At 47.0% G+C, this 27,468-nt stretch overlaps 2 protein-coding genes across 2 annotated transcripts in view; one reads left to right on the forward strand and one right to left on the reverse strand.

Moving 5' to 3' along the window:
• Window positions 1-762: 762 nt before the first annotated feature.
• Window positions 763-8,613, reverse strand: Phf5a (PHD finger protein 5A). Its single transcript, XM_036207743.1, has 4 exons — window positions 8,500-8,613; window positions 7,877-7,900; window positions 7,165-7,331; window positions 763-1,354 (listed from the first exon to the last, which is right to left on the reverse strand). Exons 1-4 carry the CDS (start codon window positions 8,549-8,551, stop codon window positions 1,265-1,267), a joined length of 333 nt encoding a protein of 110 aa, XP_036063636.1. The 5' UTR covers window positions 8,552-8,613; the 3' UTR covers window positions 763-1,264.
• Window positions 8,614-8,875: 262 nt separating this feature from the next.
• Aco2 (aconitase 2) overlaps window positions 8,876-27,468 on the forward strand; it is a 37,082-nt gene continuing 18,489 nt past the window's right edge. Inside the window, exons 1-4 of the mRNA XM_036207742.1 lie at window positions 8,876-8,888; window positions 9,183-9,389; window positions 20,358-20,494; window positions 26,084-26,342. Of these exons, the coding sequence (XP_036063635.1) occupies window positions 9,354-9,389; window positions 20,358-20,494; window positions 26,084-26,342 (432 nt within the window). The 5' untranslated portion in view covers window positions 8,876-8,888; window positions 9,183-9,353. The remainder of the gene's footprint in view (window positions 8,889-9,182; window positions 9,390-20,357; window positions 20,495-26,083; window positions 26,343-27,468) is intronic.

Here is a 27,468-nt window from a genome sequence, read left to right on the forward strand (position 1 = left end):
CTAGAGCTCGGTGGTTAAGAGCACTGGCTGCTCTTCAGAGGACCGGGGTTCAGTTCCCAGTACCATGTGGTAGCTTAACACTGTAACTCCAGTTAGAGGACATACATGCAGTTCCAGAGGACATACATGCAGGCCAAACACCAACGCGCATTAAACAAGTACATAAACAGTTATTTCTTGCCAGTTTTGCTGCTCAGATGCGGCATAAATAAGGCCAAGTACATAGAGTCCTCAGGACCTAAATCTATGGCACTAAAGACCTATTTAAATTCTCACTTCAGGAGGCAGAAATGAATTGATCCAAGTAGATGAATATGGCCGAATTTTCTAGTTTTGAGAAAAGTTTCTAGTTGTCCCTTAAAATATATATGTACAGTTTTTCTAATTTATCAATTTAATTTAATCATGTTTTCTTCACCATTATTGTAGGATATCTCTTTGAAATCAGTATTAGGAAACCCAAGCATGGTTACTCACATATGAAATGCCAGCACTCTGAAGGCTGAGGCAGGAGGATTGCAACAATTTCCAGGCTCGCTTGAGCTAATGAGTGAGACCAACGAAGTTGGATAGGAAGAAAAATAAAGCTAACATGGACTCCTTCCCCCACAGTAAAAGGCACAGATGGCCTCTACGTTTTTTCCGGGGGCAGTAAGGACAAGGCACTTCATCAACCCCACAACAACTCTGTAATAGTTTCATTCACCCAAACCTGGACGTCTACAGAGTAGAATCTCAAAGGTAATGGGGAAGGCAACCAACTACCAGAAAATACACACCGACTTTATTAGAACAACAGAAACTTGCAATTTCTAAGAAGGAAAAAAACATGAAGCCAGCGCCACCCGGGAAGTGTCACATCACATTACTGTTCTGATGGCTCCTGGCCACACTGAGGGTCACAGAAGACCACACAGAGACTGCTGTCACCATAAGCAGTTGTCAAGGCCGCAGACAGAAGACTTGTTTTGAAGCTTTGGGTGCGGAGAGAATCTATCAGAGTAGAGAGCAGGGCCTTGCTTCTCCAACTAGAACAAAACGAACTACGAACTACCTAGCAATGTTTCTTCAGTCTGCTAGAGCGCTGTCAAGACTCCTCTTCCATCCCCACCGGCATGGTGAGGAAAGACGGGTCGGGGTCAGGACACTGGCTCTAGTAGGCTGTTCTGGTGACGCGCTGGCTCCAGTCTCTCTGCTGGTGGTAGTGGGTGTCTTTTCTGGCAGCTGCAACAGCTCGAAGTGGGAGGAAGGAGCCGCCCACCCCTCACCTCTTCTTGAAGCCGTATTTTTTTCGTTCATAGAACAGGTCTGTTTTAGAGCTCCCCAAATTGACAATCTTTGGGCAACCGTCTCTCTGAAAAACAGAACAGCATTGTTAAGTCCCCAGAACTGACTCAAGAGATTGCAAATCAAATTAGGCCAGGAGTAGGAAAAGCCTCACTCTTCATCTCAGCACGCTGAGCTAGCAGACCACTGCCTGTGTCTGATCCCCAACAACTCCCAAAGGAAAAAAGGATTTAAAAAGACCCAAGCACGGGGCAGCAGCATACACCTCCAATCCCAGCAGGAGGCAGAGGTGGGTGGATCTCTGTGAGTCTGAGGCCTGGTCTACAAAGCGATTTCCAGGCCAGCCAGGACTACACAGAGAAACCCTGTATCAAAAACCAAAACCACACAAAAAATGTTTTTGCCCCATAAATGTATCCAAACACCTCCATTTATTAACTCGGGGAGCCTCCCCCAGATCAGTCAGTACTGTCTCTTCTCTAGCTTTATGAGTTTTCAAAGACCATTTCTTAATTAAAAAAAGAATTCATTCGTTCATTCATTTATTTAGTATGTGTATACATATGCATGCCATGGTGTGAACACAGAGCTCAGAGGACAACGGGATTTGGGGATTGGAGTCTGGTTCTCAGGTTTAGCAGTGAAGGCCTGTATTCACCGGGCAAACTTGTCAGCCCTCTAAAAAGACCACTTGATAGCTTTTGGGCTAATGGTCTATTCATCTTTCTGGTCATACTAAACAAAATAAACTAGGTGAGGATGTAGAAAGAGCAAGACAGGAAAGAGATGTTCCTCCACCTGAGAAACACAGTGAAGTGATTGGAGAAAGTGCATGGGCTAGACCAAGCATCTGCGTCAGGACAATTCCAGCTCCAACATTACAATCATCTGCAACTTAAAGTCCACTCCTACCCAACATTTAATTCCTCATTAGAAAAACGAGGTGCTGGGGCTGGAGAGATGGCTCAGCAGTTAAGAGCACTGACTGCTCTCCAAGAAGACCTGGGTTCAATTCCCAGCATCTACATGGCAGCTCACAACTGACTATAACTCTAGTTCCAGGGTACCCAACACCCTCACATAGACATACATGGAGGCAAAACACTAATGCACATAAGATAAAAATATATAAATTATTGAAAAAGAAAAATATGGGTGAAGAGATGGCTCAGTGGACTGGCTGCTATTATAGAGAACCAGTATTGCAAAACTAAATATACATTTTTTGTTGTTGTTGTTGTTGTTATGTTTTTTGTTTTTCAAGACAAGGTTTCCCTTGTAGCTTTGCGCCTTTCCTGGAACTCACTTGGTAGCCCAGGCTGGCCTCGAACTCACAGAGATCCACCTGGCTCTGCCTCCCGAGTGCTGGATTAAAGGTGTGCGCCACCACTGCAGTTTACATTTTAAACTCCACAAATATTACTTATTTTTCATATTCTCTGGCTGGGATCAGGGTCAAGGGGATTTGTTTGCTGTCATATCATGAGAATGTTCAAATTAGTTCTCCAGTACCAAGGTTTCAAGATAGAGGTAAGTCCTGGTAGTCTTTCTGTATTATAAGACAGGGTATCTCAGAATGGTTTTATTTTTGTTTTTGTTTTTTTGAGATAGGGCTTCTTTGTGAACCCCTGGCCATCCGGGAACTCTCTCTATAGACCAGGCTGGACTCAAACTCAAGAGATTCACCTGCTTCTGCCTCCTGAGTGCTGGGGTTAAAGGTGTGTGCACCACTGCCTGGCCCCAGACTGGTTTTAAACTGGCAATTTTCCCGCCTCATCACACCAAATGCTAGGATTACAGGCATGCATCGCCACGCCTAGCTCCTGATTCTGTTATTTTTGAGGTTTTGAAAAACTGCAAATGAGGATACCCAGCTCAGCTTACTGACCTAATTAAATTACCTTATAAATTATAAAAGCTGCAGGAAGATTTCTGCACAGGAAAAAGCCTGGGCCCTGCATCTACGTGATCATCTGTCTGTAAGGGAGAGAGGCTGGATCATGTCACGGGACTGCTTTGTGTTCCTTGGAAACTAGTGCCGAGTAATGGTGAGCTTGAGCTCAAGTGTCCTCAGAACGTTCCTGTATAATGTGAAGTAGGTGAGGTGATGTCTAAAATAATTCTCAGGGGCAGAATGAGGAACAGGGATCCAAAGGTATCAGATCACAGGGCACATGCATTCTCTGGTCCCAAGCTTAAGTCTCTAGCTGAACTGAAATTTCAAGAGTGTTGTATCTACATGGACCCTTTAGCTTAAGAACTGTGTGAACCTCCTCTTTCCATTACATTAAGTACTTCCTAATTCCTAAGTAACAAATGTCTGGAGTGTGAGTGTGTGTCTGTGTGTGTCTGTGTGTGTCTGTGTGTGTCTGTGTGTGTGTGTGTGTGTCCCTTTCTCTCTCCCAGGAATACTTTATAGGTGCAGTACCAAAATTAGAGAATCACCCTAGTATTACAGATTAGGCACTGTTACCAAGACTTGAGAAAAGGAAAGATGGACGACCCAATCCACAGCTGTAGAAGACAGAATGTGATCAATTGAGTTCTAGTTGTCTAAGGAACTGGAAAGAGCATTTAGGGCAGGAGAGTGTTCAAACCACCAACTGAAATTAGGATTTCAGACTTAATCAACAACTTTCTCCTTTTCCCAAACAAAAGTGGATTCAACAGAGTAAACAATATTGTTTGTGGTTGCTCTAAAACTCCATCCTGGTCCAGGTCACCCGTCTGGTTCAGGGACAGGGAAAAACAGCAGGCAGATAAAGATATTACTAAAGCCAGGTGGCAGTGGCGCACGCCTTTAATCCCAGCACTCGGGAGGCAGAGCCAGTCGGATCTCTGTGAGTTCGAGGCCAGCCTGGGCTACAGAGCAAGATCTAGGACAGGCACCAAAACTACACAGAAAAACCCTGCCTCCAAAAAAACCAAAACCAAAACAAACAAAAAAGATATTACTGCAGCAGCTTTGGGCTGTCCTCTTAACCACACACAGACCAACAGACGCAACAAAGATATTAACCAAACCAAACCGAGCACCACAGCCTTGAGAACAGTGAGAAGGCTGTTTCCAACAAAAATCGTTTGTTTATCCTATGGTATAAAAATGCACACAGGGAATAAGAGAAGCCCGAAGCTAAGCCATGGAGAAAGAGCTCTCAATTGGGAACTCTAGCTAAATGCCTAAAAGTGGTTTCCCCAATCAACTTCTGCAGGATGTGGTAAGAGACTCGATTTGATGATGTTTTGCTATCTACCTGCTATATGACAGTTATTCTTACCTTTGCATATTATTTACTTAATAAAGGCATTCAAAACTGAAAGCGCAGCAACCATAGATCATTTTTGGTACCATATGAACAACTTGCCCTCTCTTCAAAGTCCTATCTGGCTTCTGTACCTAGTGGTGGGTGGCATCCAACTGTGGAGTGCTGAGACGGCCAGCCGGGCTGGTTCTCCTCATCATGAGCACACACCAAGGACTTAGAAAAGCACAACATGGTGTGATGTGGACACAAGGTTTAGTCAGCCTGGGACAGAGTATAAAAACGAGGGTGACAATAACCTCAACTTACATGGTCACATGTTGTGAGGAATACTGGAGAGATTACATCTACAAACCACCTACACTTTGCTCATGGGAATATGAAATTACATATTTTGTCTTATTCCAGACTGGTACTCCAGCACCCATTAGTCCAGTGAGACTCTAACCGACTTCCTCTCCTTTTGTTACAAGAGAAACAATGCCTTGTTGCGAGTACCTAATACTAGTCGAAGAATAAGGTTAAACTTGTCTGTAGCCTGACCTATAAGCCACCTCACTGAGCCTTGCTAAGAGAATTGAAGGCTACATTTCTTTGCCACACTAGATACCTTCAAGAAACAAAAATATAAGGAAGACCAGCAATTAATTCGTTACACAACACCATTCTTTTAAAAGCTGGTACCAACTACAACTACCCTTAGTTCAATTTTGCCGTCATAGCCACACAAACTGTCCTTTCTCACAGCAGATCCGAGAGAACTGAGCTGGACATGAAATCCTAGTTTCTAGGAGGCTGAGGCCGAAGGACTGCTGTGAGGTTGAGGCTACATGAGTATCAGACCAGCCTAGGCCACAGAGCAAGACTTCAGCACTCCCCCACCCCTGTCCCCCAAGAGAACTACTAATCTGGGTGTGTTCAAATCTGTAACCTCTGCAGTCAGGAAGCAGAGGCAGCTGAATCTTCAGTTCCAGTCCAGTTTGGGATACACACTTGGCGCCTCTGTCTAGCATGAGAAAGAGGAAGACAGAACTGTTAAGTATCTATTAAACACCACCCATGTGCTTTTCATAATTCACGAACAAGGATGTTATATGCGGATAAGAATAATGATGAGCCGGGCGGTGGTGGTGCACACCTTTAATCCCAGCACTCGGGAGGCAGAGGCAGGTGGATCTCTGTGAGTTCCAGGACAGCCTGGTCTACAGTGAGTTCCAGGACAGCCAGGGCTACACAGAGAAAACCTATCCCAAAAAACAAAACCAAACAAACAAACAAAAAAAATCACCCATGAAAAAGAATAATGAGGGCTGGAGAGATGGCTCAGTGGTTAAGATCACTGACTGCTCTTCCAGAGGTCCTGAGTTCAATTCCCAGCAACCACATGGCGGCTCACAACCATCTGTAATGAGATCTGGTGCCCTCTTCTGGCCTGCAAGCATGCATGCTGTATACATAATAAATAAATATATCTTTAAAAAAAAAGAATAATAAAGCCGGGCGGTGGTGGCGCACACCTTTAATCCCAGCACTCAGGAGGCAGAGGCAGGCAGATCTCTGTGAGTTCGAGGCCAGCCTGGACTACAGAAGGAGTTCCAGGAAAGGTGCACAAGAGAAGCCCTGTCTTGAAAAACAACAACAAAAAAGAATAATGATAAAGCCAGGCAATGGTGGTCCGTGAATTTCATCCTAGCACTTGAGAGGCATAGGCAGGCAGGTTAACCTGAGCTCCAGGCCAGCCTGGTCTACAGAGTGAGTTCCAGGACGGCCAGAGCTACACAGAGAAGCCCTGTCTCAAAAAACAAAAACAAACAAAAATAATAATGAGCTGACAAGACGGCCCAGCAGGGATGCTGGCTGATTTTATGTCAACCTGACTCAGACTAGATTCATTGTGAAAGAGGGAACCTCAACTGAGGAAATCCACTAGATTGACCAGGGGTGCATTTTTCTTGACTGATGATCAATGTGGGAGAGCCTACTGTGGGTAGTGCTACGCATGGGCTGGTGATCTGGGATGCTGTAAGGAAGCAGGCTGAGCGATCCATAAGGGAGCAAGCCAGTAAGCAGTGATCGTCCCTGGTTTCTGCATCAGTTCCTGCCTCCAGGTGCTTGCTTTGAATTCCCTCAACGATGCACTGTTACCTGGAGGGGTAGGAGAAATGAACCCCTTCCTCCTCAGTCTGCTTTTGATCGTGGTGTTTCATCATAGCAATAGAAGCTGGGGCGGCAGGTAAATGCACCTGGCCAGCCCAACATCTGAGCTCAACTCCCGGTCAGAGTGTAAAGGGAGGATTGATTTCCACAGTTGTCCTTTGATCCCTACACACACACATGGCCATTCACCCATGCACAGGAGACATCAAAGAACTGAGAACAGCTTCTCCAGACTGCTGACACTGATAAAGACTTGCTTCTCTTGCATTTTGCCTTTGATACAGAATAACCGCTCTTTATTAGACCACACCCAGTTTGGCTCACAGGCTGGAAGAAATTACCTACTTGACTAGCTGAACATTGCAATCTCCATAGACCAGAAGAGACGGCCATGGATGGCAAAACGGTCCAAAGAAAGAGGAAGAAAGGTCAGGTGGGAAGCGCAGTTTACACTCACATCCTTCTCCTGAATGGTGCACTCTTTACAATAGTAGGCATCTGAGACTCCGGGACCTCCACAGATCACACACCGGCCCTGGTAAGACCCATAGTTACACTCATCACATATACGAACCAGGGTGCATGGTCGCACATAGGAATCACAAATCACACATTTGCCATCACCTGCAAAGAAAGGGAGAATGGAGTTATATTCGCTAGGATTCCTACCTAAAGCTCTTTCTCTGTTCAATGGGGGAAATGCATAGTCTCCTTTTGACAGTGACTTCCTTTGATAGTGACTCTCCTCTATCTTGACAGCATAAGCCTTATCCTGTGTCTACCTCAGTTTCCTTCAACATATACAAATGTCAATTCATATATGGAAAGAGTCTGGAATATTATCTGAGAGGTTGTTAAGTCTATGTAGTTATTGTCAGCAAATTGCATGCCTTCTTGCTCACACTGTGGCCTGGGAAGGTTCACACTACTCTGACAGTGCTTACTGTCCAAAAGTAGACATTTTTTTTTTTTTTAACCTAAGCACGAAATATTAAAAATGTGCTAAAGGGAGGATAGTGGGGGAGTCTTCAGGTGCAGCCGGACATTCGGGGTTCGTTGCAGCCTGGCATATCTAGGCAATGCTTCTTGGCTGTTCCTCTGGAATTAACGGCTTGTTGGCTCTTCAGAGGGCAAAGAAGGCAAGGTGCGAGAGGGCATGTTCCGCTTACATTTTTCACACAGTCTTCCGATAGCTGCAAGATCAAAGATGGTAAAAAATAGAGTTAAAATTAAAATTGCGATTTGGCAGGGAAGTTGTTCCTCAAGCTGGGGGTGAGACGGGCAGGAAGCTGTGCAGGATAGCTGTCTTGGTCTCCTTTTCCTCCCTCTCCACCGCCCCCCGCCCCCACTTTGGGACAGATTCCCGTTGTGGAGCTTGGAACTTCTTATGTACTTCAGGCCAGCCTCGAACGCGCAGCAACCCTCCTGCCTTCAGCCTCCCTGGTGATGGGATTACAGTCGTGACCTAGCACGCCCGGCCTATGCCCCTAAATTTTGCTTTGCACCAAAGCCCTGTCCCGACAGCCGTCCTGAACCCTCCCAAGTCCCGAGCAATCTGGGACGGCTTCTCCAGACCCGGCACCGACGCTCCCGCCGGCTTCAGGCGCAGATGCGCGCTCCTGTCCTCTCATCAGAAGCCACAAACCGGTGCGCGCTCCCAGAATACCCGGGGACGCGAAGGCGCGAAACGTGGAGCCCCCGATCCAAGGCCTTAAAGAGGAGGTGAGCCCCGCAGCCCCCCAGTTTCTAATACCAGCCCACTCAGACGGAAGGGATCGGGGAACCAGCTCACCCACACCAGCCTGCTTGCGGCAGAAAATCAAATCTGGATGATGTTTAGCCATTACTCTTTCCCAAGCCGGCGGCCGGAAGCCTAGAGAACTTCCGCACGACCTCTAACCTGCACCGTCCCTACACCCACTTCTCCATGATTGGCCGTCAAGGTGCCCATCAGCGTTTGCCCTCCCGTGCACCAAATCCCGCTAGTTCTCGCGAGAGTTTCCTCAGCGTGCGCTCGCCCGGCCCTAGCAGGTGCATCAAAAACTTTTTTTTTTTTTTTTCCTTCCCGATTTGAACTCATAACCCGAAATTTGTTCTTGGATAAAGTTTCTACATTTGGCCAGGCGGTGGTGGCGCACGCCTTTAATCCCAGCACTCAGGAGGCAGAGGCAGGCGATCTCTGTGAGTTCGAGGCCAGCCTGGGCTACAGAGCGAGTTCCAGGACAGCCAGCGCTGTCTCGAAAATCAAACAAACAAACAAACAAAAATTATTTTCTACATTTGCTACTTTTTGTGCTCGGGGTTGAGGTTGGGCCTCATGCATGCTTCCGCAAAGTTTGTGGGTTTGGGGCTTTACGCGGAGGATGACCTTGAACTCCTGGCTCCCCTCCAGCTCCCATTCCCAAGTGCAAAAATGACAGGTCTGCTCCGAAAGCCAAGTTGGCAGTCTCTCTACGGCTTTTCCTTTCACGCCAGGGTCCCGTCACGGAAGTCCCGCCCACTGCGCGCTCCGGACTTGGGCTCGGGGGGCGAAGAACCGACCGTCAGCGTGACGCGCCCCTCTGGAGGCCACGCCCCTCCCAAGCCCTTCAAATACGCCGCGTGGGACGTCACTTTCACGCGACCTCATCTTTGTCAGTGCACAAAATGGCGCCCTACAGCCTGCTGGTGACCCGGCTGCAGGTGAGCGAGCTCAGATGTGTGGGTTCACGGGGGCGGGGAGCCTCCCGCTCTGCCTGCGGCGGTAGGCGAGGCCAGGCGAGGCCAGGCGAGGCGGGCTCGACCTGGGACTGACTGTTCGCGTACCTGACCCGGCTGCGGGCCGATCGCCCTTGTCCGCTCCGGCGTTGTCCTAGGTCAAGGCGTCCCTGGCGCCGGCAGTTGAGAGTCCCCGTCCCCGCCCGGCGGGAAGCTTGAGTCTAAGCATCCGCAGCCTGATAAAGGGTGGGGGGCACCCCTTATTTTCTGAGGGCCGAGTTGCCCGCTCCCCTAGGGTGGTTTTTCTGTTCCTCAAGGTGATGACAAGGTGACTGAGGGGCGCGGTGGTTGTGGGTTCATCTAAACCGGGGTGTGCTTGGAGCCCATCATCAGCAGAGACTTGTCAGCTGTCTTGTATGTGTCTGTGGTTGCCGGGCCTGGATTCTGCAGAAGCTGTACCCAATACTACTTTTTGAAAACACTCCGCCGGGTCATAGATGTAAGAAGGGTACAGTGTTCTGGGCCCCAATATAGTAAATAGTCGTGATAACGGTGGTTTCTCACCCTTGCACCAGCTGTCAAGACTGCTGATTAATATAACTTGATTTATATATTCATCAGGCGACTAGATGTCAGATGAATTTTTTCTGACTTGATAGATAATAAAACTGCAAAAAAGTAGCTGAAAGTTCTGGCTTTCACGGTGTCGCTCAAGTGCTGTAGCCTGAGCGGTGACCCTGCACACCTCCTCTGTGCTTCTTGCTCATGACAGCCTAAAGTCACAGAACTCTGAGCCAGGGTGTGGTCGTTTGTATTTGTCAAAGTACAAAGTCAAGTATTTCGAATTCACAGTTAGTTGCTTTTCAGATGCTAGGTGGAAAGATGAGAAGAAGACTCAACCATTTGACCTTGACTCTTACGTTATGAGACATCTAGAAAGTTGACCATGACTGGCAGATGGCTTTTCACTCTTAACTTGATAATCCTAGGAAGGTATAATATTAACTTTACTGTAAAGTATGTATTTTGTCAATACAAATAAAGCAATAAAAATACCTTTAAACATTTTCTGGTAACCTGTTTATGACTACTTTTGTGAATCTGCTTTGTACCAAGTGGCACAACTTTTACCATAGAATTAATTTTTAAAAAGTTATGTGTTGTACTCTCAGGAAGTATTATCATTTGAAGGTTTCCTTTTTATCCCATTGCTTAAAATCAGACTGTAAAATAAAACTCTTCATTTCATTTATCTGAACAAATCATTTGAGTTTTGGCCAAGGCTGGGAATTTGCAGCTAGATTATCTCTTAAGTTAATTTGATTCTGTAGATAGTGTGAGGTGTTTTGTCCTAATCCTGTTGTTTTTGATTAAGCGGAGTAAGGCAAAGATTATTTAGTGGAAAACATTACTTTTGAGTTTGGAAGAAAAGCATAATGTCACATTTGGATCTTGGAAAGCATGAGTGTTAGAAGGGTGTAGAAAGAAATCTGGGCTGCAGTTCATGTCCTCCTCTGATCCCATGACCTTGTAAATGTAACTTTTTATGTTCTTTGGCTGTTGGTTGGGGGTGGTCTTCATTAAATGTTTATCGAGCACTTTGTTATGGGGACCTAGCATGTGTTTACAATGATGTAGTTCAACCTCTCTTACATGTGGCGAACCTAAGACCTTGAGAGCCTAGATGGCCGCTGGAGGCAGGGTTAAAGACCAAAGTCCACATATATGTTCATTTAGCTGAGGTGAATGAGAAGTGTCAGGCCCTTTGCAATATAGCACTGCATATACCACTGCATCCACATAGTGAGGCTGTCTCAAGTATTGCCGCATGACTGTACTCTGAGAACATCTTTCATTTATCTCCTTTATACTTGCATGCATTTGAGAAGTGATGGTTAATACCTTCGTAGCCATGTCTGGTCAATCTCTAGTATGCACTGATTACTTCATAAACATCACTGGCTTTTTCTTTTCCTCTACCTTGTTTTGGTCTTGTTTTTGAGACTGGTTCTTATTGTGTTCCTTGTGCTGGCCTTGGATTTTCAATTCTCCTGCCTTAGCCTCCTGGGTGCTTGGAATACAGGCACATGCCACCATGGCTAGTAGAAAAACTGGTAAGAGAAAACCTCTGTCTTTTTTGTTTTTTTTTTTTCCCCAGTGTATTTAAAGTTATATTATTTTGTGTTATGTGTATGGGTGTTTTGCCTACATGTATGTATATGTACCATGTGCAATGTTTACAGAAGCCAGAAGAGAGAATCAGATCCCTGGGAACTGGAGTTAGAGATGGTTGTGAGCCACCATATGGGTACTGGAAGTCAAACCTGCATCCTCTGGAAGAGCAGCCAATGATCTTAACCACTGATTCATCTTGTTAGTCTCCAGCTCCTGTTCAAACATAGGAATATTTACTATATTCTAATGTACCCATGGAGATATTTCTCAACCTGAATATTTCTTCACCTTCTTGAGCTGGACCAAAAGTGAAGGAAGGTGACAGAAAGGTTGGTGTCAGTCCTGCTGCTAACACGAACATTTACCTTACTGTGTCAGTAATTGCCACTCGGGGAATAAGGCAGATCTATGAGCAGCAGTGTTTCAGGTGAAGAGACAGGGAAGAAATACAGCAGAAAGTTTAATAGCATGAATTCATGCATCAGAATGTCTGCATTTAAATCATGGTGGTAGATGCCTTTAATCCCAGCACTGTCTGTGGTGGGGCAGAGGGAAGTTGATCTCTGAGTTGGAGCCCTCCTGGTCTACATAGTGAATTCCAGGACAGCCAGAGCTATATAATAGAGAGACCTTGTCTTAAGAACAAACAAAAGAGGTTGATTGTTATGAAGAGAAACAGAATAAAGATAAGGTGAAGAAGAATGAGGGGTAACAGAATAGAGAAGTAAGGAGTAGGGGGCGGGAATGTGTCTGAATTTCAACTCTGGGTGCTTTGGGTGACTGCAGAGGAGATGACCTTTGAACTGAAGTTTAGGTGATCATAAGATAGTGATTGAGTGTTTTGGGAGAAGACATGTCAGGTAGTAGCAGTAACAATGTACAGAGTACCAGATAGAGGTTTGAGCTGGTGTGTCGAGGGTAAGACAAAGCAGTGGACTGATGTCATGGGAAGGGAGAGCTGAGAAGGAAATTGGTGGAGGCCATGAAGACTTGTTAAGGAACTTCAGGTTTATGCCCATTGGAGCACCCAAAGGAAAATCCACTGGATGGTTTCCCTCCCTTCCCTTTAACCTCCCTTCCTTCCCTTCCCTTCCTTTCCCCCTTCTCCTTCCCCTTCCCCTCCCCCTCCTTTCAACCCTCCCTCCCCCCTCCCTCCCTCCCTCCCTCCCTCCCTCCCTCCCTCTCTTTTCTTTATGTTTATGTGTAGTTTGTATGTCTGTGCACCACATGCATGCAGTGCCCATGGAGGCCAAAAGAGGGCAACAAACCCCGTGGGACTGGACTTGCCGACAATTGTGAGGTGCTGGGAATTGAACCTGGGTCCTCTGGAAAAGTAGCCAGTGCTCTTAACCACTGAGCCATCTTTTCAACCTTGGCTCTGTACCATTTTAAATCAGGGAATAACATGACTGATACTTGAGGAAAAGAATCTATGAGTTGCTGTGTAAGGTGCTGGACCATCAGAGGTCAAAGAGGAGGCAGGGAGACCTGGGATCATGCTGTGTGTTTGTTCATACATGTGTTTTGCTGTGGATATATATGTGTGCAGGTTTGAGATTAGCTGGGATACATAAGACCCTGACAATGAGGAGTGAAAAGATTTCTGAAGTTTTTTTTTTTTTTTTTTTTTTTTTTTCTTTTGCACACTTACTTTGTGTTGAGGGAGATTTGTGTACATGCCACAATGCATGTGCACAGCAGAGGACAACTTGTGTGAGTCAGTTCTCTATTATCATATGGCTTCTGGAGATTAAACTCAGGTCATCAGGGTTGGCAGCAAGTACCTTTCTTTATCTTCTGAGCCATCTTGTCGACCCCAGTTTCTTGTTTTATGAGTAAGCCCTTCCCAACACTGAAAATAGGCGCAGAATCCTATAGAGGTGTCCCACAGTATACCTATAAAAGCTACCTTGGCGTTCTGGAAGGCATGGGGATTAGCTTTCTTGAGTTCATTTTACAAGGCTTAGTCTGAGCAAGAGGTCACCAGTTTTGGAACAAGGTGTAAAATGATCTAAGCAGTAGTTAAGATCCTCAGATTCCTCGTCTGTAAAATGGGCATATTACTTTCTCCCAAGGTCGTCATGGCATTGTGTGTATCAGATACTTGAGGCAAATAGGTGTGGGATATGGCATCTAGGTATGTTAGTTTCTGGCTCTAACTCCCACCCCCATATACCTCCTTCCCTAGCCAGTTTACAGCAGTTATCGTTAGGTCCTTCATTTAAAAGATAGTGTCTGGGGCTGGTGAGATGGTTTAATGGTATGAGCTAGTCACCAACATGTTAGAAAGAGAAAAAAGATTCCTATAAGTTTTCCCCTGACCTTCACATGTACACACATACATGCAAACATACAATAAATAAATAGGATTACAGGTGTTTACCACCACCTAGACTTTTTTGGGAGCAATTTATTTGTTTTGTTTGATTTAGAGTTGGTTTTGTGTGTATGTGTCTGTCTGTCTGTCTGTGTCTGTCTGTCTGTGTGTGTGTCTATGTGCGTGCGCGCACGTGCGTGTTTTCAAACCCTGGTTTCCCTGTGTAGCCTTGGCTATTCTGGAACTTGCCCTGTAGACCAGGCTGGCCTCAAACTTACAGAGATCCACCTGCCCTTGCTTCCCGAGTCCCAGGATTAAAGGTGTGCACCACCAACCCAGCCACCTCTGTGGCTGCCGCAACCTCCACCACAGATGCCCAGTGTATTTATTTTATTATACGTGTGAATGCTTTGCCTGTAGGTATGTATATACACCAGGTGCGTGCCTGGTGCCCAAGGAGGCTAGAAGAGGGGTTAGATCCCCTAAGACTGGAGTTACATATGGCTGTGAGCCACCATGTAGGTGCTGGGAATCAAATCTGGGTCCTCTGCAAGAGTAACAAGTGCTCTTAACCACTGCTGAACCAACTCCATCCCATAGCTTTGTTGTTGCGTTTTCCTCCAAGACAGGGAGGGTTTCTCTTATAGCCCTGGCTGTACTGGAACTTACTCTGTAGACCCAAGCTGGCCTTGAGCTCAGAGATCTTCCTGTTGGTATAATGATCCTTTGGAACATCACTAAATTCGCCAACTGAGCTGTAAAGGCTGTCTTCAAATAAGGGCCAGAGAATGACCACTCTTGCTACAAGGGAACAGTCATTTAAATACAGTAGTTCAGGGCTGAAGCAAGCTGCAGAAGCATTTGCCTGGGCCTCAAAAGAGACTCAGCCCTCTGGTTGGCACTCAGATTTGGTAATGAATGTTTAGTCTAGCCACAGCTGTTGTTGATGTTGGAGCCACCAGTTCAAGCCTGGGGACCAGGAACCCTGTCAGCTGCCGTATCCTGAGTTCAGGTCTCCCCACCCGTCACAGGCCTAGGTCTTCTTTTTTGTTTGTTTGTTTGTTTTTTTGTTTTTGTTTTTTGAGACAAGATTTCTTTTTGTAGCCTGGCTGTCCTGGAACTAGCTCTGTAGACCAGGCTGGCCTTGAACTGAGAGATCCATCCTAGATTTTCTTTTACCAGGGTTTACCTACTTGTCCTTCACAGCAACCCTAAAATGTCAACATTCCCAGCCTGTTTTTGTGATGATGAAATTGAGGCCCACAAAGGTTAAATAATTCATCTGAGGTCACAGATAGCACACTACAGAGCCAGATGTTTAGAACTTTAGAACTTGGTCTTTTGACCACTTAGCCAACCTTTTCCCCAGAGCCCACCCCTGGGGGTAGGGAATAAATGCCAGCTCTCTGGAGAGTGGGCTGGATATGGGGTACACAGTTCATTTGGCCCCCGCTGGTTTCAGTGTATGTCTCTTGGGGCTGTGATTGCCTCCTGCCCCAGATACCAGTGAGGCGGGGGTGTGGGTCTCACAGGACAGCTTTGTCCTTGGCTGAGCTCACATGCTGCCTGAGGAGCTTTGGAGGATGCCCTCCTCAGAGTGCTGCTGTAGGGCTGCTGCCTAATCTGCAGGCCAGAGCAGGGCTTGGGATTTGTACGCAGCACACCATGCCCACAGTCTCAGCAGCAGATGGAATTAGACGGGTGAGCGAATAAACTGGCCTGTTGCTTAAAAGAACCCCTGCTGCGTTTGGTAGACACTTAGAGGCTGCACTTAGGGAGGCATGGCTCTTCCCCGCACTTTTCCATGTCTCTGGAGAGGACTGCACCACTTTTGTTCCTGCTGGTTGCATAGCAACCGAGCTAGCTGATTGCCTGTTGGCAAGAGGGAAGTGTGTAGCTTTGGATTCTTAGGAAAGATGCCAAGCGTTGCCTATCACCAGGGGGTGGGAATGTTGTTAGAAGCTACAGTGGAGGTGTGGGAAGATGCTTCTACTCCACAAAGTGTTGACTGACAGGCATTCCTGGGTTGCCCACCTAGAAGGAGCTCCCCCTGAGGCTTTCTTATCTCAGGACTGAGCAGGTAGTTGCTGAGAGCAGTGAACCTTGGAACTGTGGAGGCTGTGGTCAGGAATAACCAGGGGTCTGACTCCATCTGTATTTCTGAAGGCATCTTTCATATTTCCTCCTAACAAAGTATGATAGCCCAGGAGTTTTCCACCTCTCTTCCCAGCCCCCACTGACAGTTTGTGGTATCATTCTGGGCCTTTTTCTACATTTTAAAACTGCATTCTTTCCAATCCTGATAATCTTTGCTGTTTTACCTTTATGTTACAGAAGAGGAAATCAAGGCCCAAGAGAGGTCAGGAATCCCAAGGTCCCACAGTTCAGGAGGCTAAAATTCTAAGGGAGAGGATCCAGATCTAGAAGGATGCCATCTCTGTACCTGGTTTTTCTTGGGGGCATCCCACAATGGCATACTGATAGGTACCTGGTGACTTAATCTCTCATTGAAGCAAGACAGGAGACTCCCTAGTGACCAAGGAGTCCAGTCTTTGAGGAGCTCAGCCACCTCCAGGTCCTTGGCTTGCTGAGGGCCCACTGACATGCTGGTAGTTCTGCTATAACCTAAGCTTGGCAGGATGGGGGAGTTTGCCATTGTACCAGCCATGTGGTGGGTTCTGTTCCTCTTGAAAAACCACAATTTAGGTTTAGGGATAGAGAGCCATGTCCTTCACTTTGTCTGGTTGTGTTTTGTTTTGAGACAGACCCTTACGTTAGAGTACCAGTCTGAACTCTCAGTTCTCCTGCCTCAGCCTTCCTGAGTTCTGGGACGAAACTCCACCAGGTTTGGTTCTTGTCTTTCATACGTGCACAGCATACTCTCTTTGTGAGTCCACCCAGGCATTCCAAGCAAAGGTCCTTATTTATTGTTGAGTTGCCCACCCAGAAGGAGTCCTTTACGACCTTTGCAAAGGTTGCTATGGGCTTTGCTGATCTTGACCCAGCAACAGTATGTCATTGTAGGCAGGTCTTTCTTGGCATCTGTTAGGTGTCTTGGCACATAATAGGTGCTCAAGTGTTAAATATAAATGAGTTACATAACTAGGAAAGGTTATGTGAGAAGCTACCAGAAGCCTCGTCAAGCACTTCCTGTGTCTTTGAGTGCATTGTATGCACAGCCACAGTAATTTTTAAAAATTGAACTCTGAGCTGGACGGTGGTGCACACACCTTTGATCCTATCATTTGAGAGGCAACAGCAGGTGGATCTCTTTGGTTCGAGGCCAGCCTGGTCCACAAAGTGAGTTCCAGGACAGCCAGGACTGTTACACAGAGAAACCCTGTCTAGAAAAACCACAAAAAACAAACAAACAAAATCAACTCTGATCTCATGATCTTGTTTAAAGCGTCTGTGGCTCTCTCATTGCTAAAAACCAAATTAAACCTTTAATATTCTGGGTGGTAGTGACACATGCCTTTAGTCCCAATGTTTAGGGGGAAGAGGCAGGTAGATCTCTGAGTTCAAGATCAGCCTGGTCTACAGAAAAAATTCCAGGACAGACAAAGCTACACAGAGAAACCCTGTCTCAAACCAACCAACCAACCAACCAACCAACCATTTAACATGTCTTAGGTAGGGTTCCTGTTGATGTGAAGAGACACCATCACCACAGCAACTCTTATAAAGGAAAACATTTATTTAAGGTGGCAGCTTACAGTTCAGAGGTTCGGTCCATTGTCATCTCATTGTGGTGGGGAGCATGGCAGCCTGCAGGCAACAGGAAGTGGACTATGTGTTACACCAAGCTAAGCTTGAGCAAGAGATATCAAAGCCCGCCACCACAGTGACATATACTTCCTCCAACAAGGCCACACCTACTCCCAACAAAGCCACACCTTCTAATAATCCCCATTGGGGGCCAAACTACCAAAGTCCTACTGTCAAGCTCACACTAGGCAGGTCCACAGACTGTCTGGTGCAGTTACAGCAGTGATTACCTCGTGTTCCGCTTGTTACTCAAAGGGTGAAAACCAGAATCCGCTTCAGGTGCTGTCCCTCTTGAGTCTTTTCCTGCACACTGTAAGGGGCAGGTGACAGCTAAGCAAAAGGGACTGAGGACTGCAGCAGAGGGTGGGTGTGGACCAGCTTGTGAGTCAGATCCAGAAGCTGGGCACGGAGGTCAGCTTTGCTCTGGGTCTGGCGCTGCACTAGAAGTGCACACCACAGTGAACTGTGGTCGAGCAGGAAGTCCTCGCAGCCTCTGGGAGACTGGAGGAAAGTAGGGGAGGCTTCCCTTCCTCTCCTGTTCTGGGGGCAGGGGTCAAAAACATTTACCGGGACTTACATAAGATGTGGTTCACAGTCACTAGGGTGCCATGCTGCGTCTGGGAAGCCCGGCCCTTTCAGTGTGTGCTACAGGGTAAGGCTATCCAAACGTGACCTATCCAGACTGGCAGATGTTGGGTTCGGCCAGTGCTAATCTCTTGGTTAACACTCTTGGGCACTCATGTTCCACCAATGTAACAGCCACCAAACTCACCTGCCACTCTCTCCTGACTTTTGTGCTTATTGTTAAGGACAACCTGACTGATCTGTCAAACGTCCTGAAGAAATCAAATTCACTATTCTCACTAACCTACCTAACTAACTGCGACCAAAGTTGCCTCACGAGTGAGACTTTGGCATTCACAGAGCCCTGCACCTGCTTGCTGCTTAAAGGCAGTATGTGGGAAGTTTCAAACGCATGAATGAAAGTTGGCGGTGGTGGCACATGCCTTTAATTCCAGCACCTGGGAGGCAGAGACGGGGGAATCTCTGAGTTCGAGGTCAGCATGAACTGCAGAGCAAGTTCCAGGACAGCCAGGACTAAACTAAACTAAGCCTTTCTCAAAAAACAAAACAAAGAAAGAAAGCATGAATGCACAGGTGTCATGGTAAACTCCAGCACTTGGGAGGGTGAGGCAGGATTGTGAGTTTGAGGGCAGCTTAGACTACATAGTAAGACCCAGTTCCTATAAGGTCATGAAATGTTCTATTAGTCAGGGTTCTCTAGAGTCATGTAACTTATGGAATGAACCTCTCTACGTAGATATCTATATTTTATATATAGTGGGGATGTATATAATGTATATATGGGATTTATTGGAATGATTTACAGGCTGCAGTCCAGCTAATCCAACAATGTGAATGCAAAGTCCAAGAATCTAGCAGTTGCCCAGTCCCACAAGGCTGGGGTCTCAGCTGGTCTTCTGTATATGCTGGAGTCCCAAAGAAGTGGGCTCCAGTGCCAGTGAAGGGATGACTGTGCTAGCAATGTGAGGGCAAAGCAGGTAAAGAGCAAGAGCTTCTGTCTATCTGATGGATATAGGCTTCCATCAGAAGGTGGCCCAGATTACAGGTGTGTCTTTCCCACTTCAAGATCTGGATCAAAAATGTGTCTTCCTGCCCCAAAACTCTGGACTATAAGTGGATTCACCCACTTCAAACCAAGCAGAAACTCTCACAGATGTGCCCTCCACATCTGGATTGTAGTTCATTCCAGATAGAGTCAACTTGACAACCAAGACTAGCCATCGCAAATGTCATGTAAAATGCAGAGCTAAGACATATTAACATGCTTGAGCTTTAGATTGACAATAATGTAGAGACTGACCAGGACACCGGGATTCCTGTAGACCACAGGACTGGAAATAGACAGAGACTGGCCCTTTAATGGCCTACATTAAAAGTTACTTAGCGCCGGGTGGTGGTGGCACACGCCTTTAGTCCCAGTGCTTGGGAGGCAGAGCCAGGCGGATCTTTGTGAGTTTAAGGCCAGCCTGGGCTACCAAGTGAGTTCCAAGAAAGGTACAAAGCTACACAGAGAAACCCTGTCTCGAAAAACCAAAAAATAAGTTACTTAGCATCACTTACCCTTGCGTAGAAATCAAGAAGTGTACCATATGTGAAAAGGCAGGAGAGTTGTGCAACACCTTTTGAAGGGATGAGGTAATGACCAAAGCTTAGGAGAGCCCTTGCTCACTCATTCTTCTAGCTAGGAAACACATATTGGACACATCTGTGAGGGAGCCTTTCTCCACCCTCAGGGAGCTTCCGGTGTGGACAGTTCTAGCTGTATTGTAGGCATTGCTTCAGAGCTGCTTGGACTTTCACACATGGTACTCCTGAATGGTCCCCAGGACTGTTGCTGGCTCCTCTAGACTAGCCAATGGGGTCTTTTCTTCAGCTATGGTAACTTACGTGGTGGAATTGACTTTGAGCCGGTGATTCTGCTATGACTCTCCCCATTTTCTCCTTTTGGGATAGTTTCTGTGGCTGCTAAGTCACCCATGCTACAGTTAAGGGAACCCAGGCTACAGAGCAGCTCATGACACTTGATTCCTTTTTCACCATGTGGACTTGTCTTTCAGATGTAGACCCTTGAGAAACCCATTGACAGTACTGTTTTCTCTGTTTTGCAGAAGGCCCTGGGTGTTCGACAGTACCATGTAGCCTCTGTCCTGTGCCAACGGGCCAAGGTGGCCATGAGCCACTTTGAGCCCAACGAGTACATCCGCTATGACCTGCTAGAGAAGAACATTAACATTGTCCGCAAACGGTAAGGCTGTGGGGAGTTGGACGTGCCAGCCGAGAGCTGCTTCCCTTTCGGGAGGCATCAGGAGTGCTGGTGGCAGGATCCAGTGTTCAGGAGACGAAGGCCCCACAGAGGAAGGTCTCTGCAGTGGAACTTCTGGCCTTTTCCAAGGAATAATAGGAAGAGGCCTAGAAGGCCAGGAACGATGGTGCATGCCTGCAGCCCCAGCACTTGGGAGGTGGAGGCAGAAGCATCAGGAGTGACAGACTAGAAAACAAACTCCCTTCGAAGGTTCCATGTCTGATGAATGGTAGAGCCTGCACTCAGTCTGACTCCAAGGGTCCCAGCTTTGGTTCTAGTAGTTTTGGTTTGTTTGTTTTGTTTTCGAGACAGGGTTTCTCTGGGTAGTTTTGGTGCCTGTCTTAGATCTTGCTCTGTAGACCAGGCTGGCCTCGAATTCATGGAGATCCACCTGGCTCTGTCTCCCGAGTGCTGGGATTAAAGGCATGAGCCACCACCACCCAGCGCTTCTAGTATTATTTTTAAAGTTACATTTTATTTATTGTGTATATGCCTGTGTGCATATGCTGGGCATGGTGGTCCACGTCTTTAGTCCTAGTATTTGGGAGGCAGCCAAGGCAACACAGAGAAACCTTGTCTCTGGAAACCAAAACAAAAAACAAAACAAACAAAAAACCAGGATCCTCTAGGGACTGATGACATCAAAATGTGGGCAGCACTGGCCAGACTCCCAGTGATTTCTAAAGGGCAACCAGAGTGGAGAACCACTGTCCCCACCAATACAGGACCTTGTCCGGATACTCTTCTCTAGGAGTCAGTTTATTTTTGAGACCCTGACCACTGCCCAGTGGGAAGATAATGGATTTTCCTCTCATCGTCGAGATATGTACTCTGTTCTTCATCATGCTTGGGAGGAGAGCTGGCACAGAAGTGAGCTTCGTGACAACTTGACCAGAAAGTATTACTTGCCATTTAGAGTTTGTTTGTATTTTTGGTTGTTTTTTTTTTTTTAAGGATAAGGTTTCTCTGTGTAGCCCTAGCTGTCCTAGAACTTGCTCTGTAGACCAGGCTGGCCTCAAACTCACAGATCCACTTGTCTCTGCCTCCCAAGTGCTGGGATTAAAAGTGTGTACTACCAGCTGGGCAGTGGTGGTGCACACCTTTAATCCCAGCACTTGGAAGGCAGAGCCAGACAGATATCTGTGAGTTTGAGGCCAGCCTGGTCTACAGAGCAAGATCCAGGGCAGGCACCAAAGCTACACAGAGAAACCCTTATTTCGAAAAACCAAAAAAAAAAAAAAAAAAAAAAAAACAAAAAAAACCCACCAACTTTTTTTTTTCCTTCCTGGCTTTGAACTCTCTCTTTTTTAAAAATTTTTAATAAATTTATTTATTTATTTTACATCCCGGCTGAAGTCCCCCCCCCCCCCGCGCGCGCTCCAAGTCCCTCCCACTACTCCTCTCTCTGTTCCCACACCCCAATCTACTCATCTACTCCTCCATTTCTGTTTCGAAAAGGGCAGGTCTCTCATGAGTATCAACAAAATATGGCATATCGATTTGCAGTAAGACTAAGCACCTCCCCATATATTAAGGCTGGGCAAGGAGACCCAGTTTGAGGAGTAGGGTCCAAAAAGCCAGTAAGAGTCAGAGACAGCCCTGTTCCCAGTGTTAGGAGTCCTACAAGAGGACCAAGCTTTTAAGGCAATGGAAATACTTGAATTTTAACTTTATCAATAAATTAACAAAACAAAAACTTCCACTGATTTTTTTTTTCAACCCTGCATTAACCAGAGAAGTTCAGTGACTATCTGCATGTTCCTGGTAATCAGACATGGGTTGTTCAGTTCTCATTGTAGCCATAAACTAGTGATTCTTACACAGTTGATTTGCCCCCAGGAGAACCCAGCAATGTGCAGAGACATTTTTGATTATCTTTACCTGAGACAGTGAAGGGTTGTTATGTAGTGAGTAGGGACTGATAATACCACTAACCATCCCACAGTGCAGAGAACAACCCCATAGCAGAGTCACCTGGCACCAAGTGTACAGAGTGCCAGGGGTGGAAAACTGTGACAAAGAGGAAAAGTGGAGATGGGCCTATTCCAAAAACAGTTCTATTCTAAAGAATTGTTTTATTTCATTGAGAATTTCAAACATGCATATTATGTTTTGATCAAACATGAATGGCCAGTGGCTGTGACTGCATCCACAAAACCTGAACAAGATCAAGCTAGTCTAAAGAACTTTAAAGAGACAGGCAGTAGTGGTGCATGCCTTTAATCCCAGCACTCGGGAGGCAGAGCCAGGCGGATCTCCGTGAGTTCGAGGCCAACCTGGGCTACCACGTGAGCTCCAGAAAAGGTGCAAAGCTAACACAAAGAAACCCTGTCTTGAAAAACCAAAAAAAAAAAAAAAAAAGAACTTTTAAAAAGGCTAGAACATTGCCAGGGGACTCTTCCTCCACCCTGTGCCTTTGACAGGAACTAGGTCTCTGCCACCCGAAACAACAAAGGGACAGATAAACATAGATAGAGGACCTAGTTCGCCCTCAATCACATGGCTGTAATGATGAATGTTCCCTCATTTGTCAGGCTTTGGGTCTTTTTATCACACTGTATTTAGTGTGTATGTAGTCATTGTGGGTCACACTGAGGTCATCAGGCTTCCAGGCAAGAGCCATAACTTGCTGAGCCATAACCCACCAGCCCAGTGTCGTGTTGTTTTTTGTCTGGTTTGTGTTTTGTTTTTGAAACTAGCATTTCAGACATTTACTTTCAAGGTCTTGGTGCTATTTTTCAGCTCTCTTGCGCCCAGAAAGAGAAGCTCTGTTCCACACAGTGAGTCATTGCCACCCACCAGCCTGGGACATGCTGCTGCAAACTGATGGCCAGCCCCCGGACCTCAGGCTCCTGCTGTTTTTACTGGAGGCTCTCATGACACAGACCTGGAGGTCCTTAGAACTGCTGGCTGAGCCACTGCACTGCACAGCTAGGGTCTTAGAGAAGAGGTCTTAGTTCAAGGGCTTAGAGGACTGAGGTTAGAGCTGGGCGCAGGCAGGCAGGAGAAATGAAAGGGTCTGCACTTGGCGCACGGTCATCCTGGCGATGCCAGTGTTGACCACACAGAGTCAGAATGAAGGCACAGGCGCAGCGCACCTGCTGGCTCCTTGATTCTAGTTTTATACTGTAGCCTGGGGGACTCACTTTTCCTCCCAGTGCCTCAGTTTCCTTATCTGCACTGAGTAGAAAATGAGCTAGACACACAAAGTTCCTAAGAAATCCTAAAGTAGAGGCTAGAGAGATGGCTCATTGCTCTTTTCCAGAGGCCCCAGGTTCAGTTCCTGTCACCTAGGTAGGTTGGGCAGCTTACAACCAACTGCCTACGACTCCAGCTCTAGGGACTCCAGTGCGGTCATCTGGCTTCTGCAGTTACTTGTTTATACATGTCCACACACACATACAAACAATACATCTTTTAAAACATCCCAGAATTAAGTGTCCTAAAGACACTCACCTTCAGTGACAGAGTGCAGATCCATGGTGGACTGGAAATGGCATGGTGTGTGTGTGTGTGTGTGTGTGTGTGTGTGTGTGTGTGTGTGTGTATTGTGTGTGAGTGTGTGTGTGTGTGAATGTGTGTGTGTGTGTGAGTGTGTGTGTGAAGTGTGTGTGTGTATTGTGTGTGAGTGAGTGTGTGTGTGAGTGTATGTGTGTATTGTGTGTGTGTGTGTGTGTGTATTGTGAGTGAGTGTGTGTGAATGTGTGTGTGTGTGCTAAGTGTGTGTGTGTGTGTGTGTGTGTGTGTGCGCGCGCGCGCGCGCGTGTGTGTGGTGGTGGTGGTAAGGACTGAGTACAGGGCCTAGCATCTTCTGCTCTACATCTGAGCTACTTACCCTGTGTGCACTTTGTCAGTGTGATTATACCTCTGTAAAGCTGTTTCTCAGGGATGTCTTTGTTGGTTTGTTTGAGGAGGATAGGGTCTTGCTCTGTAGCCCTGACCAGCTTGGCATTGGCTGTGGAGTTCAGCGTCATCTTATACTGCTGATGGATGGCTGTCATGAGTTTGAGGCCAAGCCTCAAAACAAAGGAAATGCTGTAAGTGTAAGCTTTTGTCTCCAGTCTGGTCCTGTACTTCAAGGTAGGGAGATGAGGGGACTCCATGGGGAAGCCAGTTTGTTCCTTTGGTCCCTTAATAGGTTTAGTAACAGGGTCAGCTATAACCCAGAACTTCTGACTCTGGGTGTCATGTCACACACACCCACGGCCTTTGGGCTCTGGGTGACTCTGATTCTTCCTAGGCGTCATCAGAAGTTTCTAGAATGGTGGGAGGCAGAGTTGGGGTATATATGGCTGCTGTGTTGTATGGCTAGGATGGTAGGTAGAGAATTGACTTTGGTCTGTGGGTGGGATGCTCATGAGGGGGAAGTACTTGAGTCCTGGTAGAGTCTGTGCCTGTTTGAGGGATTGGCTCGATTGCCATGTTCATCTTTGTGTGGAAAGGAGCCATGAACCTCCAAGGGAGTTGGGATCTAGGAAGGAAGCCTAAGTAAGAGGTGGGGCCGAAAGCCACACGTCTCAGGTGCAAGTGAGTCAGACGGGCAGGGAACCTTTGGAATAGAGAAGCAGGCATTGCACATGTGAGGTGGACGTTCATGCACGGTGCTGTCGCAAGTCGAGTGAAGGTAATGTTGATGGTGTTCCCTGTGTCTTAGTGTGGCTAAGGATACAGGAGAAAGGATCCCCAAAAGTAGGGGATCCAAGACAAGACTTAGGCTTTAGCCTCTGAGTTTGAGCTGTTGACATCTCCCGCTGAACCTGCGTCTGTTCGAATGGTTATTAAATAACAAGAATGTAATTAAGAGCTGGAGACATGGCTCAGGGGTTAAGATCAGTGACTGCTCTTCCAGAGGACCTGAGTTTAATTCCCAGCTACCACATGGTGGCTCACAACCATCTACAGTGGGATCTGATATCTGATTCTGGCATAAAGTTATCCATGCAGATAGAGCACTCGTACATATAAAATACAAATATATCTTTAAAAACGAATGTAATTAACATCAGATGAGGATGTGTATGTTGATAACTGCTGGATAATAAAGTAGTGTAGTAGAAAAGCAAATATTCTGTGAAAAAACTAGACCTGTTATCTTCTATGATGTTTATTTTGATTTTTTTTTTTTTTTTTTTTTTGGAAGCAGGACTTCATGTAACCATGGCCTTTAGCATGGCCTTTAGCTTGGTACATAGCCAAGGATGATATTGATGTGACTCCTGAGCCCCATCTCCCAAGTGCTAGGTTGCAACCACACCTGGCCTATCCTGTGATGCTGACATTCACTTGTTCTCCAAGTAAATTTCAAATCACCACAGTAAATGCCAGGCACTTCCCTATGTCCTAGAGATGCCACAGGGAACAGCACTGATTGGATCCTGCCCAAGTGGATCTTGGAATTGGGCACACAGATTCTCCTATGCCTGTTCACTGCCATAAGCATGGAGAGGGAGAGGCTGTGGCAGTTGAGCCGCAAAGCTGCCACCAGGCTACCTTCCTTCTGCTGCCACCAGGCTACCTTCCTTCTGCCCACAGATTGAACCGGCCTCTGACACTCTCAGAGAAGATTGTATACGGACACCTGGATGACCCAGCCAACCAGGAGATCGAGCGAGGGAAGACATACCTGCGTCTACGGCCTGACCGGGTGGCCATGCAGGATGCCACAGCCCAGATGGCTATGCTACAGTTCATTAGCAGTGGGCTGCCCAAGGTGGCTGTGCCATCAACCATCCACTGTGACCATCTGATTGAGGCTCAGGTTGGGGGTGAGAAAGACCTGCGCCGGGCCAAGGTGAGCCCCAGGTGGTGACAGGGACTGGTGGCAGGGTGTGGCGTGGGGGAGGGAGGTAGAGCCATGCTGCAGTCTGCTGGGGCACTGCTGAGTTCCCAAGAGCTGCTTGACTCGGCCTGTCTTCATGGCACTGAGGACCCGAGGGTGGACCCAGAGCCTCTGGTGTGACAGCAAATGCCCCACCAGCCCCAAGGTTTTTCATTTTCGTTCGTCTGTTTTTGTTTTTCCAGACAGGGTTTCTCTGTGTAGCCCTGGCTGTCCTGGAACTGACTCTGTAGACCAGGCTAGCCTTGAACTCACAGAGATCTGCCTGGCTCTGCCCCCCCCCCCCCCCGCCCCAGCTGGGTTTAGCATATTTTTCAGGCTTGCTCTTAATTCTTCCTAATACTAGAAATGAAATCTGGTGTTGTGGAGATGTTAGGAAATAACAGCTGTCTTTGGTCTGGGCACAGAAAACATCTGCTGTTAGAAAGTGCTGCTGCTGGCCTGGGGAGATGCCCAGGCTTAAGAAAGCACACACTGTTCATCAGGGACCCACATCTAGCAGCTCACTATCACCTGCAACTCCAGCTCCGGGGCATCTGATACCTCTGGCCTCTGTTGGCACCTACATTAAAGTACACACACACACACACTTTTATAATAGTAAATACATAAGCAGGGCAGTGGTGGCACACACCTTTAATCCCAGCACGGTGGATCTTTTGAGTTCCAGAACAGCCTGGTTTACAGAGTGAGTTCCAGGACTGCTAGGGAGGGAGGGAGGGAGAGGGAGAGGGAGAGGGAGAGGGAGAGGGAGAGGGAGAGGGAGAGGGAGAGAGAGAGAGAGAGAGAGAGAGAGAGGGAGAGGGAGAGGGAGAGAGATGCTGATACTGGTGCCTGGAGTCAGGGTCCTTTCTGCCCCAGCAGCCCATCTTCCCATGTCTGTATCCATGTGCCTTCTCTCCTGCTCTCTTCTGGCCTCTGAGGATCAGCCAGGGAAAGGATGGTGGTCCCTGTGTGTAGCAGCACCATGAACTGAATCTCAGGGCTGATCTCATGGCTGCAGGAGTGGTGGACTGATCTGGTCCTCACTCTAGAACTGTCATGCTGACAGCCTTCTCCCAGGCCATTTCTTTTGTGAGTT

This window comes from Onychomys torridus, chromosome 16, assembly GCF_903995425.1.
Source record: "Onychomys torridus chromosome 16, mOncTor1.1, whole genome shotgun sequence".
NCBI lineage: Eukaryota > Metazoa > Chordata > Mammalia > Rodentia > Cricetidae > Onychomys > Onychomys torridus.